The 12,113-nt window shown below is 35.9% G+C and overlaps 2 protein-coding genes across 5 annotated transcripts in view; one reads left to right on the top strand and one right to left on the bottom strand.

Moving 5' to 3' along the window:
* Positions 1–5,033, top strand: part of LOC105208560 (uncharacterized) — a 29,559-nt gene extending 24,526 nt beyond the window's left edge. Inside the window, exon 4 of the mRNA XM_054232558.1 lies at positions 4,837–5,033. Coding sequence (XP_054088533.1) covers positions 4,837–4,888 — 52 coding nt within the window. The 3' untranslated portion in view covers positions 4,889–5,033. The remainder of the gene's footprint in view (positions 1–4,836) is intronic.
* Positions 1–12,113, bottom strand: part of LOC105208563 (uncharacterized) — a 268,673-nt gene that overhangs the window by 8,765 nt on the left and 247,795 nt on the right. For 3 of the 4 annotated variants that reach the window (XM_029038012.2, XM_029038014.2, XM_054232555.1), the window contains 7 exons: positions 7,327–7,546; positions 6,692–6,955; positions 6,509–6,620; positions 5,979–6,171; positions 5,595–5,803; positions 5,332–5,462; positions 5,029–5,210 (listed from right to left, as the gene is read on the bottom strand). In XM_029038012.2, the coding sequence (XP_028893845.1) occupies positions 5,029–5,210; positions 5,332–5,462; positions 5,595–5,803; positions 5,979–6,171; positions 6,509–6,620; positions 6,692–6,955; positions 7,327–7,546 (1,311 nt within the window). The remainder of the gene's footprint in view (positions 1–5,028; positions 5,211–5,331; positions 5,463–5,594; positions 5,804–5,978; positions 6,172–6,508; positions 6,621–6,691; positions 6,956–7,326; positions 7,547–12,113) is intronic. The other variant, XM_029038013.2, reaches the window with a different exon arrangement.

Here is a 12,113-nt window from a genome sequence, read left to right as displayed (position 1 = left end):
AAAAAGGTCGAGAAAGGTATTGAAGTTCTTAAAGACCCCTCTACTCTGAACCTTGATACCTTTACTCAGACAATTTTTCCGCGCTTTGGGGAATACGCGATTTTAAACAGCTTTGGAGCTGCTTCTACAAAATTCAAGTGGTTTTTGTTAGTATTGAGACATTAAATTTCAATTACCACGCATACAATGTCCAAGTAACCGCCTATTTTTTGGCGTCACACACAATTTTGGCGCCTTAAAGTGTGCTTACACAGCAACTCAATCATGTCCGTTATATAAATTTCATCACATCACATCACACACACATTTACACATCCGCATATCTTATCTTCAAGTTTTTTATACCACTTGTTATGCCAAATATTTTGCTCTTTTCTGCTTTTTATATTACTATTTTTCATCCATTTATATATATAATATACGTTCTTTCATCAACATATGCTTTTGTTATCGCTCACTTACACTCACACGCCGCACTGCCTGCCACATCAAGCTTAGCGCCGCCAAAATCTAACGGAATCTCCGCATGATTGATGGGATTTTCGCACGCAAATATTTTGTGGCAGACGCAGTAGGGTGTGGGCGCGGTTAATAGCAGTCGGTGTTGGTTGGAGTGATTGTACTTACTCGCTTATATAAATAAGACTGAAAGTGGCGTGAAGATGTCTGTAACGGAGTGATGGAACTCATCAAACAAATGTATTGTTGTATGCATATTTGTATGAGTGGCTTATCTGTTTTGTATTTGTTTGAAATTTTGTTTTTTACTTTGTATGTCAATCCACAGTGGTCTGTGGTATGAGTTGAGCGCCGTATGCTCAGTACTGATTACAATTGGCTGTATGTATGCGCGAGTTATAAGAGTGAAAAGAAGACAGTTTTGTTTGAAGTTTGTTGGGGCCAATTGTTGTGGTTTTGAGGCTTAAAAGAGAAATAAATTATTATGTCGAAGAGAGTGGCATACTCTCCATCGTCTGTGGCAGCTGTAAGCTTAATTATTGATTCGTTGCTGAAGACTGCAATACTTGGTAGGTTCAAAGACTGAGTCTCGCCAATGCTTCGTATAACTATGTAATGACAGAATCTCACTTCCATCGAAATTTCAATTTTCAAAATAAATTTTTTCTCCCAGTCGTGGAATTTAGTCTCTATTTCAAGAGCTCAACATATAATACCAGAGATTTCAAGACTAAGTTCAACTGAGTTTTAGGTTCAAAGAGTTCGGAACTTAAGTTCGCTTTCGCAAAAAACTCCAGAGTTTTCAAACTAAATATTTCAATCGAGCATAAGATCAACTGAGTCTTGGGTTCAAATAATTCGGACGTTAGTTTCCTATCACAAAAGGCTCCAGAGTTTCTAGTTAGAGAAGTCTTAGGTCTTGATCTAGCCTCACTTTCATTGAGGTTTGAAAAATATCGACTATTATCTGAAAACTTTCTCTTTTTCAAGAGGTGAGCATATCTTTCTGGTATTTCAATACCAAGATCAACTGATCCTATGCCGCAAACAGTTCAATCAGACTTTCCGTTTCAAAAGACTCCAGAGTTTGTCCTAAAAGAATTTCTAGCTTTTTGATCTGCTAGTCGTCGGCTCTGTTTAAACTTGATTAGATTCTGACTGTATATATCTTGTCGCTGGAACCACAAAAACTTAACCCACCGATGTTACAAAAGTTCACCATTTGCTTCGCCAATACTAACGCGTTCGGTTCGGAACACTCAATCTTTGTCATCGGCTCTATCTTAGCTTGATGAGACCTTTTCTGTATCTGAATTGTCGCTGTTATCACTAAAGCGATTCGACCGCGATCACCAGAGCTCGTCACTTATTTCTTCAGTACTAACGAAGTCTCGGTGATCCCTCTTTTTGGGTTACCAACTCGATTCTGGTCGGTTTGTATCTAAGTACTATAGCGGTGGCCTCTCTTATTGAGGTCTTCGAGCTTTCGGAAGGTAATTTTGAATAAGGAGCGAGAAAAGAGAACCCGAACTTCAATGGATTCAGGATGATCAAGGATCTGGGGTCTGAGCTGAAATCTAAAATGTTCCAACCAGCGCGAGTATGGATTTTTTAGCCCTAAAGAGATACAACCATGTTTGAAAGTGATTCAGGGTAGTTGTTCCAGCTTGAACTATGTATGTTGAAATGAAATCAACTATTTGTTATACTTTAGTGCATACTTCAAGGTGCTTAAGCGCACTTTTTTGACGCAAGTCAATAAGAATATCCACTCTCTGAAGGTAAAAGTGATTTTGGTACAAAAAAATCGAAGTAAAGATACACAAAGACACAATAGCAGGTATCGTGAGTGCTCGCTATCGCGATACGCACTAATACAAATACAAATTGTCCTACCGTACATAGGAACAAACAAATCACAGCATGATATATGATAATAATTTGTTATTGTTACAACATGCTTGTAGCATATGTTGAGGAACACTGCGCACATATCCTGTCAGTCATTCAAACGTATGCTAAGGCCCACGAAAGACGAAACAAGTAAACACACACATACAGATATATTTCTTTAATCTTTAAGCTTGTATGTGTGCGTACGCACTTCCGCAAATAAATGCATAAATAAATACAATATGTACTTGTGGCAGGAGGCGGCATGAGTAAGAGTGTCTGTTGTTGTGTTAAAAGTGGTGTGAGTTGCTATGCTGCTGATATAACTAATGCAACGCCCAAAAGTAGGCAATATTTCTGCCACAACCACTTGATATAATACGCACACAGTCATAGGTATCTCTGTATATCTTTACATTCGCATAAGTTCAACTTCGATACATCCCTGCTGTCAGCTGAACTGCCTACCATGGGGCTGGCCTACAAAAACCTGTGTTGGCCCCACTTTTTCGTCATAAAGCCTCGTGCGTACCACTTTGATTGCTTGTAATTGATAAGAGTTTTTGCCGCGCATACAGCTACATTCATATATGGCGTGAAGTGTTGTGGCATGCTCACAAATTTGCAAACACAAAAACGCTCCAGCGCCTAAAAGTAGATAGCAATATCCGCTCGGGTATTTGCTTAATTTACGCTAGTGCTGCAACAAACACACTTATATCGTGTTAAATTGTGCGACACAGTGATTTGTGTTGCTTTCTTTCCGACGCTTTGCCATCGCTTTGGTATAGTTAAGCGCGCCTCAAACTATGCTCAATAAAACAATTGTTGGACATGTGACGCATACAACTATTAATCATGGCCGACAATCTAAGCACAAATTGCCGTACATGTTGTCTTACGTGTTTAAATAGGTTTAGTACCTACACATGTATGTATGTGTATGTATGTGTGCACGTCACTTGCTTTTTCCACTCGGCTTAAATGTGTGCGATATATCGACATTTGACATGTCTACCCATGCTTGCATATCACACACTAAGCTGATTAGAATGCAACAGCAATTAGTGTGCGAGCAAGCAATATATTGAACCGGAATTGATAAGAGAGTATGTTTGGTTTCCAAATGGATTTGCTGGCATGCGTAAATTGTTGTGTGTGTTTGTTGAGTAGGGCGTACAACTAAGCGGTGGTAATTAGTGTGCTAGCGCAAGGATATATAGCAGAGAATACAGTGCGTTGGCTGTACTGTTAATATAAAGCTAAGGAATTTGTAAAATTACCTAAAATTTAGTAAAATATATGAAAAATATAACTGGTATAAACTGGTATAAGCTTTTTTTAGAACATAAAATATTAAAAAATGCTTCTAAAGTGTAATAAAATGCATAACAGCACTTTAAAACAGTTTAAAAAAACTGGTATAAACTGGTCGAAAATTTTATAGTTAAAAAAAAATCAAATTATACTATATAATTCGCTTGAAAATCGAAAACTAGTCGTCAAAAGTCATAAAGAACGCAAAAACGAAATTGGTATAAAGGCAATGTACAATGTTTAAATTTTCATAGAAATATCAATGTTTAATGTTTTCTTGCATAATGTAGCGTTTCTAAATTCTCAAAAACCACGCATTAATGTATAAAAAACTGATCTAAATAGAAATTCATCGTTATTATTGACGTAAATATGTAATTTATGAATATACCTACATATAATACACTGTGATATAGTAAAATATCGTAAATATAAAATTTCGAGTTTAATGTTTTGAAAAAAAAACTGGTCGAAAAGCTAAAAAGTTGTAATATTATGCATTATTATACATTTAATTATTGCTATAAGCGTGCAATTGATAAGAAGTAATTAAAAAATTGTGTAATTATTAATAAAAATTGCATGCATCTAAAACTGGTATAAATGAAAAATCAAAAAATTAAATAATATTTACTTTTAAAATATTTTTAGACTTAAAATCATGTTAAAATGCTTACAAAAAAGTGCAGAAAAGTCATAAAGTAACATATTGAATTTGAGTTATCGTAACTGGTATAAAATATAGCCACAAATATTGCTAAAAATACACACAAGCTGACATTTTTTGTTACAAAATTTAATATCGGTTGGTTTCAAGCATTTTGAGCGTTTGGATTGAAAACTGGTCGAAATTTAATTTATGCCAATCTCAAAAATAGCGGTTGTTTTCTTATATATTATGACAATAATAACAAGTATTTGGGTAAAGGCACGAATTTATGTTGGTTTAACTGAATGGAAATACGTTAGGTAGTCAAAACTGGTCGAAAGAGAGACCAAAATTTTGCCTATTTTGTATGTAAAAAATGTTGAATATTCCATAATAATGCTTTACTCCAATTCTTACTGGAAACAATTATATATGTATGTTTGCAAGCATTTGGCAAAAAAGAAGAAATTATATAAGTTTGATTATTAATTGTTAAATTTTTCATTTCAATTTTGCAGGTTCTCTTTATTAACGAACGAACAAACACGAGGACGAGGTCTCGCAAATTAAGGCTCAACTCAACGCCTACATACTATGCTTGGAACCGAGATTAACACAGCACACATCAACGCCCACTGACGACGATTGCGGTGTGGCCGCCCCTTGGGCTAAAACTCTTGCATGCAACATTTTGTTATATTCATCCTCACCGATGGGTCGCCATGAGCCCCTACGGTACGGTTTCGGTATCTGTCCGGTCTCAGCATGATTCGATAAATTCATCACCAAATCCTCGAGCATTTGTGAGCGTGTACGCTCTTGCATGCGTGCAAATTTCGGTGCCGAATATGAGGCACGCTCACCGTTGACGATTTTCGTGAGTAGCCATTCGCTGTAAAGAGAAAGAGAGAGTGAGTGAGAGTGAAAACGCGCGCGCGAGTAAGTGAAATGTGTTTAAAAAATAACAGTGTAAATAGTGATATCGTGAAAATTCGTAAGCTTGATCTACTCACCGAAACATTGTACCCTTCTCGAACACCGATTGCTCCCAAAGATACGGCTTGTAAGCGCCAACTTCGTCGCGTGTCACCACCGAAACCTCATAACGTGTGGGTTTGTGTTTAATGCGTGCCGAGACGCGCACCTGTCGGATGAAATAAGAGCGAAAAGAGAGAGAGACAGAGTTAGCGTGAGAGATTACTCAAGTGGGTGTGAGATCGTAGCTGTTGCTTGCAGTGTTTTAGTGTAAGGTAAGTGCATATCTTATTATTCTTACCAGTATAAATGTATGCAGGAAATGTGACTTAATGCAGGCAGGACTAAAGCGTGTATTATCCGCTTCCAGAAAGACCACACAGACTATATCATTGCCGATATGTCGTTTGCGTTGTAATTTCTGCGGATCATGCTTCTCATAGGGTAAGAGCGTCGATACATGAAACATGATCTCAATGTTACGCCAATTGGTGTAAACCGAATAGAGACCTTTCGGAGGAGAGCATATTCAAAAATATGAATATTAAAAAATATATCTTTATTGAAGAGATGAAATCTCTTTATCTCTTAAATACACTTTTTTCTCTTACAAAATTATAAAAATGTAAAAAAAATATATCTTTTAAAGAGAGTGAAATCTCTTAAACAGACTAATTTCACTTACCTGTTAAATCATGCACCGTATCAAGGCCACCTTTGTATTTATCGAAACCACGTAAACGTACACGATCGCCGAGTAACGTTAGGAATTCATCGAACAGTATGGAATTATCGTTATTGTCTAAAATTTGCTCCTCAGAATATTGATCCTCTTTCACATAAATCACACCCACTTTCAGTTCGGATTTTATAAAAACCTGAGGAGATGGAAATAAATGAGTCAGAAAATAATGAAGAGTACGAGAAAGATGAAAGAGACAGGCTAAATAAAGAGAGCCATAATAGTGAGAGTGTGAGTGCGAGAGATCTCACTAAAAATATTTGTTGAGGGTTGATATATATTTTCTCCCTATTTGGCTCTCTTTATTTCTTACTTACCGAAGAGAGTAGTATGAGAGAGATAAAATAGAGAGCGTCTGAGTGACAGGGATATTAATAAAAATTATTTTTTCGAGGTTCATATATATTTTCTTCATGTTTGGCTCTCTTTATTTCTATCGCACTCTTCTCTTCGTCGTTAGGGGTAGCTCTTACCTGATCTAGTTTCAACAGTTCCTCTGGCGTATCCGGCAACTGCCCTAATGTGAGCGGTGGATTTAAATTAACTTCTTTACCTAGTGATCTAACTACTTCTTCGCGATTATATCTGCAAATTTCAGATATTTCACAGTTACTCAGCTTCTGTGTGTTCTCACAAGCTTCTGCTCTTTCACTCACCTATCGGCGAATACACAGGACGCCGGTATCAGTCCATGCACCGTATACGAGCCCGCCCGCACCAATATACGAAATTGATCGCGTCCATTTAGTGTCTCCTGTTTGATGGAGAGTATAACGGGTCCCAGATCCTCATCGCTCGTAAAATAATTCCAATGTTCGGTACCGTAGAAATACTTCTCATATGTCTCCTGTTCGACGGAGATGAGCTCGAATGCGCCCTGCTGTTCCCATTGCTCTTCGATTGTTGTCTTTTTCCTAGGACTTAAACATTCGTATAAAATGGTTCAACGAATGCGTGTGTGTGTGTGCAGGTGTGGGTGTGTTTGAATGTTGATAAGCGGGAGGTGACAACGAAATAGTGTTTGTTTATGTAGTGTTAGCGTTTCGTTGGGGGGTTTTTGGCGTTTGGTGTTGCGGAAAGGGAAACAAAATGTTGGAGTTATTACAAAATTCTGGTTTGGTTAAGTAGCGCAAAAATCAAAGGGTAACGCCAATTGAAATTGGTCGAATATTCTATATATTTTTGAAAAGTTATTCTAGTGTTTGCTTGTTTTTGGCGAGTCTTTACTACAGGGTGCTTTCTACAATTACTACTACACATATACAGACGCTCTGTTTCCGAGCGAGCTCACCTTGGTGTCGCTTCCGAGTCCTCATCGTCCTCATAGAGATCGCTACATTCACGCTCGAGATATGCATCGCTCGAGCTGCCCGCTCGTATATCTTCGTGCTCCGAATCACTTTCATCCCAAAGCGTATGCGGTGTTTGTAATGTGATTTTCTGACGTGAACATTCGATCCAGTAGCCGGGTGTGGGCATGAGATTGTGTGGGTACTCTTCGCAAAATTCATCTGCAATGGATGTGAGAGGTGGCATTGTTATTGAATGTATAATAAATAAATATGAAAAGAGAATATTTAGGTTCTTTCTGAATTATTAGATTGAAAATATGTATTTAAATTGCTAGCATTAAATTATACGTAGAAATGTCTGAAACTATGTCATACAAGTTTCAAACAAGTCGCTATTGCTTTAAATACATTTTTCAACGCAATAATAGAACTGGTCGAAACTGGTATAAACTTTCTTAAGTGTCTTTTTCGACCAAATTTATAACAATTTACATAAATGATTGTAAAAAATTAATATATCGGTGTGGTTCATTATACCAGAAACTGGTATAAGTGTTTTAGGTACAAAAATATATTATCTTCTTCAAAAACAATTTTCTTATACTACATTCTACATAAATTATTGTAAAACAATAATATACTCGGTGTGGTTCATTATACCAGAAACTGGTATAATTTTTTTGAGGCGCAAAATTGTTCTTTAAAAACATTTTTCTAATATTACAATATACATAAATTATTGTTAAAATGAATATATTCGGTATGCTTCATTATACCAGAAACTGGTATAATTTTTTTGGAACGCAAAACTATGTTTTTCCTTTTTAAAACTCAAAATAGAACTGTTCGAAACTGGTATAAACTTTCCCCAGTTAAAATAATTACATATATTCAGTCTGAGAAGTTATACCAAGAACTGGTATAATTTTTTTAGATGTGCAACTCCATTTTTCTTTGCTTTAGACGAATTTTCCCAAACAACTGGTATAATTATTTTAGTTTATATTATGTCTACTTCGTTATTTACTATAATTCCAAGCTACTTATTATTAAAGTAGTCCAAATAGCGTGGATTTTTTTCCTTAAAGTGGTTTAAAGTTTAAATATCTCTGCAATAATCAATGTGTATACAAAAAAAGCTTTAAGCTCTGCCGCCAAAAATCACGTATACTCTTTTGCCTTATTCCACCGAAAAAAAGTTCCTTGCATACTCTCAGGCGTAATGCACACAAGCCAATCAACTCACCACTAACAAGCGAGTTGCGGCAACTAGAAAATCCAATCAACCGTAAGAAAAACCCAACGATGTGCCACAAAAATTGGCTGATTAGCGGCCACCGAACAGTTTGAAAACATTTCGTTGCCATATGACAGCCTGAAAGTATGCTACGCTGAAAATGCTCAAAAAAGCGCAAAGAGAACAAGCATATAAGCGGCGTGTACTAGTCAAATTTATGAGCAGTGAAGCTGAAGCGAATGTGTACACCACAGACATGTGGCTGTGCATGAGTGCATGGCAGAATGGCCGCATGGTAGACTGGAGAAGAGAAGGGAAGAGAAGCGAGAAGAAGCGCAAGAACAGCAGAACAGTAGATGGATGAAAGGATTAAGAACGGCAGAATGGATGCATAAGCTATGCATATGCCATACAAGAGTGATGCTACAACTGCTCAAAGATGTATGAAGTTTGGCTGAATTAAGTAGCTCAACACAGCGCTGAGTGAACAGCGAGCACTTGATAATGGCTGTTGGGAAAGAGAAAAAAATGTGTGGAGACTGCATGCGAAGGCACAGCAGTTAAGCTGGCAAGTGCAGTTGGAAACTGAGTGGTTCTAGTGGAGCAATATATATATACCGTACGTTGGATTGAAGGACTAAAAAAGACCAAAAAGCGTCGGCTTATGGTGGTAGAACCGTTGATTTCCTACTAAAAAGCATAAGCGTAAGTGCGTGACGTTTAAATAGGCGAAAAGCTGCTTACTAACAGCTGACTATATTAAAAAGTACACACACTCTGCATTTTCACACTAAAAATGAGCAGCTTGTAATAATGCGTTGCATACTTTTAGGCACACGTCAACCAATTAAACAATCTAATTAAAATGTAATGTGCGCCACCGCCCTAACCACGCGTGCACATATGTTTGGCGTAACCCTAACGGAGGTTAGAGTCACAGAAGGCACAAGAGGTGCTATAAGTAATAAGTTGACAGCCTGCATGTAGGCAACGAAAAATTGAAATGACATCAAATGAAACTTCATCATATGCCACGCGTAGTTAACTTGCAAGCTGGTGCTACTTGGTAATATTTCGTTGAAGGCAAAAAGACAACGGTACACTAAATGAAAGGGAAAACATTAATGAGCTACGCTACGGCATCTTCTCGCAACCAACCGCCTCATAGCGTTTCATTTTGATGGCTTCTGCCAAAAGACGCACGCACGCATGCAAATCACTTAAGCATATTTTTGTTTTATTATTCAAGCAAATAAGTAGATATTTATATATTTATTATTGTTGCTTTTGTTTTCTACTTGTCTAATTAAATCACATTTTGCCCGCGTGTTTCTGCGCCTGAAAGTATGCTAAATGAATAATATTGTTATACAAACGTGAAGGGTTTCACGTTAAGTCTAAAATGTTTATGAGCAGCTTACAGGGGTCTCAAAAGGCGACTGACAAGCGCTTGACGTCGGCGGGAGCACGTGTATGTCAGTGTCTTGTGTAATGGAGTTGTGTTGGGCATATTTGCGTGTAAATAAATTAATGAATTAGAGAGGGTAAAGTCTTTTGTGTCAAAGACGTTCAGAAATTTAATGAAATAATAATTTAATGCCTGAAATTAATAAACATAAGAAAATAATTAATGGTTTTAAAAACTCGTCGAAATTTTCAAAATTAAATTTTTATGTTTTCTATCCATTATGCCATTTGTATATTCTATAACTGTTTACCAGTTAAAAAAAAAGGAATTTTGGTGTTTTTTTTCAAACTGGTCGAAAAGTAAGATGAGTATATAGACTCAAAATTTTTATGTTTTCGGATAGTTAGCTATAATGTAGTGTTAATTAAGCTGACCAATACAAACGGTAATCCGTACAAGTTAAAATAAGTAACTTTTACTATATTTTCAAACTGGTCGAAATTTTTAAATTACAAACTGACATTAGTAAACTGTTCTATAACTATTTACCAGTTAAAATAAGTGACTTTTACTATTTTTTCAAACTGGTCGAAAAGTAAAATCAGTATAAAGACTCAAAATTTTTATGTTTTCGGATAGTTAGCCATAGTACAACTGTTATTTAGCTGCCCAACACAAACAAATATTCCTCTTTTCATTAAATTCATTTAAATATTGTCTTGAAATCTACAAATAGAGGCTATAAAACGTTTCAAATTGCTTGAATAGTGCGGTAGTTACTTTTTTTTTAACTGTAATGTAGAATTTTTCATTCAAAAGACACTTGCAGTTAACTGGTATAATACAAAAAAAGCTTAAGCCACTTGATAAATGAACTAAAATCGAAATTTGTAGAACCTACAACGCTTATCAGCTGCTATATTTAATTTTGGAAAACTGGTATAAACTGGTATAATTTTTTAAATTGCATTAATTAATTTATATAACATTTTTGGAAACTGGTAGTTACTTTTTTTACTGTCATTTAGAATCATTCATTCAAAAGACACTTGGAGCTAACTGGTATAATTCGAAAATGCTTAAGGCGCACAATCAATGAGCTACAAATGAAATATACACTACCTATAACGCTTATCACCAACTATATTACATTTTTGAAAACTGGTATAATTTTATTTATTGCACTAAGTAATTTATGTACCATTTTTTGAAACTGGTATAATTTTTTTATTGCATTAATTTATTAATTACACTTATTTAAATGTTTCAAGTGATTTATAATAACTAGCATGAGTATAAAAAGCATTCCGTTTCAATTTTAAAACTGTCTTCGCATTCCACGTGCCATCCATAACACATACATTTTGCCATTTGCACTATTCAAAGGTCGTCATATTCTTCCTTTATATATATGTATATGTATTTGCATGCACGAATAAGCGCGTACCACTTCGCATGCTTTTGTATAAGTGCAAATAAGAAATTTAAAAATCGCGCCACATGTGCACACTTTTCCAATCAATTTTTGTTTGTACACATCGCCATAACTTTGAACGCTTTTATAGTAAGCTACTCACGCATCGTGCCGTGCATTCGTTATACAAAACATATGTTTGCTTGTATGTCAAACACATATAAAAACAGTTTATGGCTGCAATTGAAGCCAAAGCGTTTTCCACATTTTATTATTTATACTTTATTTTCATACTTTTGTTGCATTGAGAATAATTTTTATTTTCTTATTTTTCAAAGCTTTTGCGTAAAAACGAAAAAAAAACTCAAAAAATAATCATAACTTTTTGCAACAACAATTTTCCGTATTAAGAAAAGCGACGACTTTAAGAACTTTGCCAATGAGTTGGCGGAAACAAACTGTGTAGCGCTGAATATGCATGTGAGTGTGTTGTATTTGCATAAAATGTATACACAAATGAAGGCAAAAAGTGGAATAGCGAGGTAGGCAAAAGTGCGTAAGTAATAATAAAACAGTGAAAAACTTTGGTTGTGGCAGTAGAGAGACAACATGAGTAGCAGAGCAGGAGGTGTCGATACGAAAAGTCATAGTGAACAGGAAATTGGATAGCAAACTGTTACACCGAGAAACTTAACTTGTAGCTTAGCGTTGGCTTATGGGTGTAGCG

The sequence above is a fragment of the Zeugodacus cucurbitae genome, chromosome 5 (assembly GCF_028554725.1).
Source record: "Zeugodacus cucurbitae isolate PBARC_wt_2022May chromosome 5, idZeuCucr1.2, whole genome shotgun sequence".
NCBI lineage: Eukaryota > Metazoa > Arthropoda > Insecta > Diptera > Tephritidae > Zeugodacus > Zeugodacus cucurbitae.
This window is presented reverse-complemented; position numbering and strand designations above follow the sequence as displayed.